This window comes from Corticium candelabrum, chromosome 11 (assembly GCF_963422355.1).
Source record: "Corticium candelabrum chromosome 11, ooCorCand1.1, whole genome shotgun sequence".
In the NCBI taxonomy this organism is placed as follows: domain Eukaryota; kingdom Metazoa; phylum Porifera; class Homoscleromorpha; order Homosclerophorida; family Plakinidae; genus Corticium; species Corticium candelabrum.
Genome location: NC_085095.1, coordinates 2,508,462 through 2,511,281, shown reverse-complemented (window position 1 = coordinate 2,511,281; position 2,820 = coordinate 2,508,462). Strand labels below are relative to the sequence as shown.

The following is a 2,820-nucleotide window of genomic DNA, read 5'->3' as shown; positions in this document are numbered from 1 at the left end:
ATCTAGATATGCCAAGACCACTACACAAGGATGATCATTCTGCAATTTGGTCAACAATTCCTGAATTGCAGTAGCAAACAAAACTGGACCCAAAGGATCCCCTTGATGTATGCCTTCTTCAGAAGACAGTATGACAGGGCTGTCTCCTTGCAAGTAGATAAGGGGACCAAAGCCTGCGTACATTTGGTTGACATGGGAAACATCTCAGGAAAGTGTTTTGAGACCTGAGTAAGTAGATGAGACCTTTTAACAGCATTGAAGGCATTCTTGGCATCAGTCTTCATGACCACCCAATCTTTATGAGAATCTAGCAGCAACTGAACATGATGAACCAAAAGATCGGCTCCACCATCTGTGGCAATGCCATGCTGTAAAGGAGCAAAGAATTTACTAAAAGAGTCCTTGTATTGAGAACAGATAGTCTTTGCAGTTATTCGTCGAAACACTTCACCTATCGCAATGGGCCTCACATCTCCTGAAGACTTAGACAGAGCAATAAGACGAGCTGCACACAATAGCTTTGTTATTGGTTCAGGAACTAAGCCAGCTGCAATAATAGAGCAAACTCTGAAAAGATTCTCAGTTGTGAATGAGTCAGATATCAAAACTCGAAGATATTCATACCTCCAGCCACTGGGTCCACATCCTGATCCTTTAGGAGCTTTCTTCATGTTGGTAATGAATTGATGTGATGACAACTCTACAGGAGACTCAATAAAACGATCAGCTAAATGCTCTTCAATTACTGAGGACCTCCTAGGGTGTTTTGCCGCAAGCTTTTTAGTAGTCTCCTTTGTTGCTAGTGCCAAGCCAGAACTTGTGAGAACTCGTGCTGCTTTGGATAGTTCACCACATCTGATCAAACGGAGCGCTGACTTCCTGGTTAGATCTTTAGATCCTTTCTACCTTCAGATGACATCATCTGGCTGGTCTTGGGATCTGAAGTTCTTGAAATCATCATATGCTCCAATAATACACTTATTCTTCGTTTTCCCACCTCTTGCGGGAGGAGACAACAGCATCCTAGGAAGCAGAAAAAGCAATTTCCACGCATCTTCATCACCAGGGTATTCACTAATCCTAGCTAGGACCGGTCCACAACAATCTAGAAAACGAGATTTGATGACTTGGACAGATCTAGGTGGCGTTGCATGTCGAATGTCGTCTATCGAACATATCGCCATGCCGCAGATTCCAACGACGTACGCGTCGATGAGATAAGACCCGGCTTGACGTCATTCGCATCCGTTGCCACAGCAACATCAACATCTGCTGTAGGTGATAAAACCGAAACAGATTGAGAAACGACAGTAGGCTTTTCCTTACTAGATTTCGAACGAATTTGCATTGCACCAGATGTTGAGTTAATTTAGCGAACCATTTTTGGCAGAATTGACAGCGCTGAAGGCCCAAGCGTGTGACGAAGCAATGCGGTAGGTCATCAGAGTTGTGACTTTGGCGAATGTGATTCAAAACTCGCTGTAAAGATCCTTCAAACAAACACGAACGGACAGGGCAATTCTCCCGTTCCGAGAAAGTCTCAGACATGAGCAAAAAGAAGTAAAAACAGATCTTTCCTTTTCTTACTTCCAACCGTTCAACATCCAGGATCTGTGTGTCTGTCTGTCTGTCTGTCTGTCTGTCTGTCTGTCTGTCTGTCCAATACATATATTTTCAAAATTGAAATCTACAATCAACACAACTAAGCTACTCTACTGCCCCATTCGCACAAAATCTCTACCAAACTAAAACTCTACCCGTCTGTCTGTCTGTCTGTCTGTCCAATACATATATTTTCAAAATTGAAATCTACAATCAACACAACTAAGCTACTCTACTGCCCCATTCGCACAAAATCTCTACCAAACTAAAACTCTACCCGTCTGTCTGTCTGTCTGTCTGTCCAATACATGTATTTTCAAAATTGAAATCTACAATCAACACAACTAAGCTACTCTACTGCCCCATTCGCACAAAATCTCTACCAAACTAAAACTCTACCCGTCTGTCTGTCTGTCTGTCTGTCTGTCTGTGCGCGCGCGCGCGCGCGCGCGTGTGTGTGTGTGTGTGTGTGTGTGTGTGTGTGTGTGTGTGTGTGTGACCTGTTTTGCTGTATATTATTATCATTTAATTTATCTCGTAATACTAATTCTAATACTAATTAATTAATAATAATTAATTAAAACTATTAATAATAAATTCGTTATCCAATAGTTCGCTTGGTGGAACTGTGAGGAAACGCCATTTGCTGTCTTCATTCGAATAAAATTGTTCAATCACAAACTTATGTTTACCTTCATCCTCCACACACACCAGACACACACCTTGATGACACTACATTCCTGATTTTACCATTCTTGTCCCACTTTATCATGTTTAGAAGTGAGAACATGCAGATTAGTAGTGCATGGGGGCGGCTACAAAGCATGGATCTAACAAAGCATAAATCTAACACACAGCAATTTATAAACAGGTTTCGAAAGTTTGCAACAATATGCAAGTTGTAAGTTGTAAGCAGTACTGCATGTGTACCAGCAAGAACTAACGCTAAATAAAAATTTACCATGCACATGTAAAAATCTACTCTAGTGGGCAGCATGAAGATATGTTAACTTAGTGTCATCATGTCATGTCGACAAGTTTACCTAATCCATTCAACTTTTAACGACACGTTTGTGACAATTTCTGTCACTTGTTCTAGTATTGATGCAAGTCTTCCTTATGAGAATGTCTATAGTACGTAGCAAACTCAGGGTCATGGTGGATGAACGTGCTCCTAGGATGAACGTGTTATGAACAATTCAGTCAGGGTTAAATAAA

At 41.3% G+C, this 2,820-nt stretch overlaps 1 protein-coding gene across 3 annotated transcripts in view; it reads right to left on the bottom strand.

Moving 5' to 3' along the window:
• The window catches only part of LOC134186742 (uncharacterized), a 2,829-nt gene extending 1,681 nt beyond the window's left edge, over positions 1 to 1,148 (bottom strand). For 2 of the 3 annotated variants that reach the window (XM_062654777.1, XM_062654778.1), the window contains exons 1-2: positions 625 to 1,148; positions 1 to 567 (exon numbers count right to left, since the gene is read on the bottom strand). The exon at positions 1 to 567 is cut by the window's left edge and continues 1,681 nt beyond it. Coding sequence is in view for 2 of the 3 variants with exons in the window: in XM_062654778.1 (XP_062510762.1) it covers positions 51 to 567; positions 625 to 671 (564 nt within the window). In the remaining variant the exon portion in view is untranslated. The remainder of the gene's footprint in view (positions 568 to 624) is intronic. The other variant, XM_062654779.1, reaches the window with a different exon arrangement.
• Between the last annotated feature and the right edge of the window lie 1,672 nt (positions 1,149 to 2,820).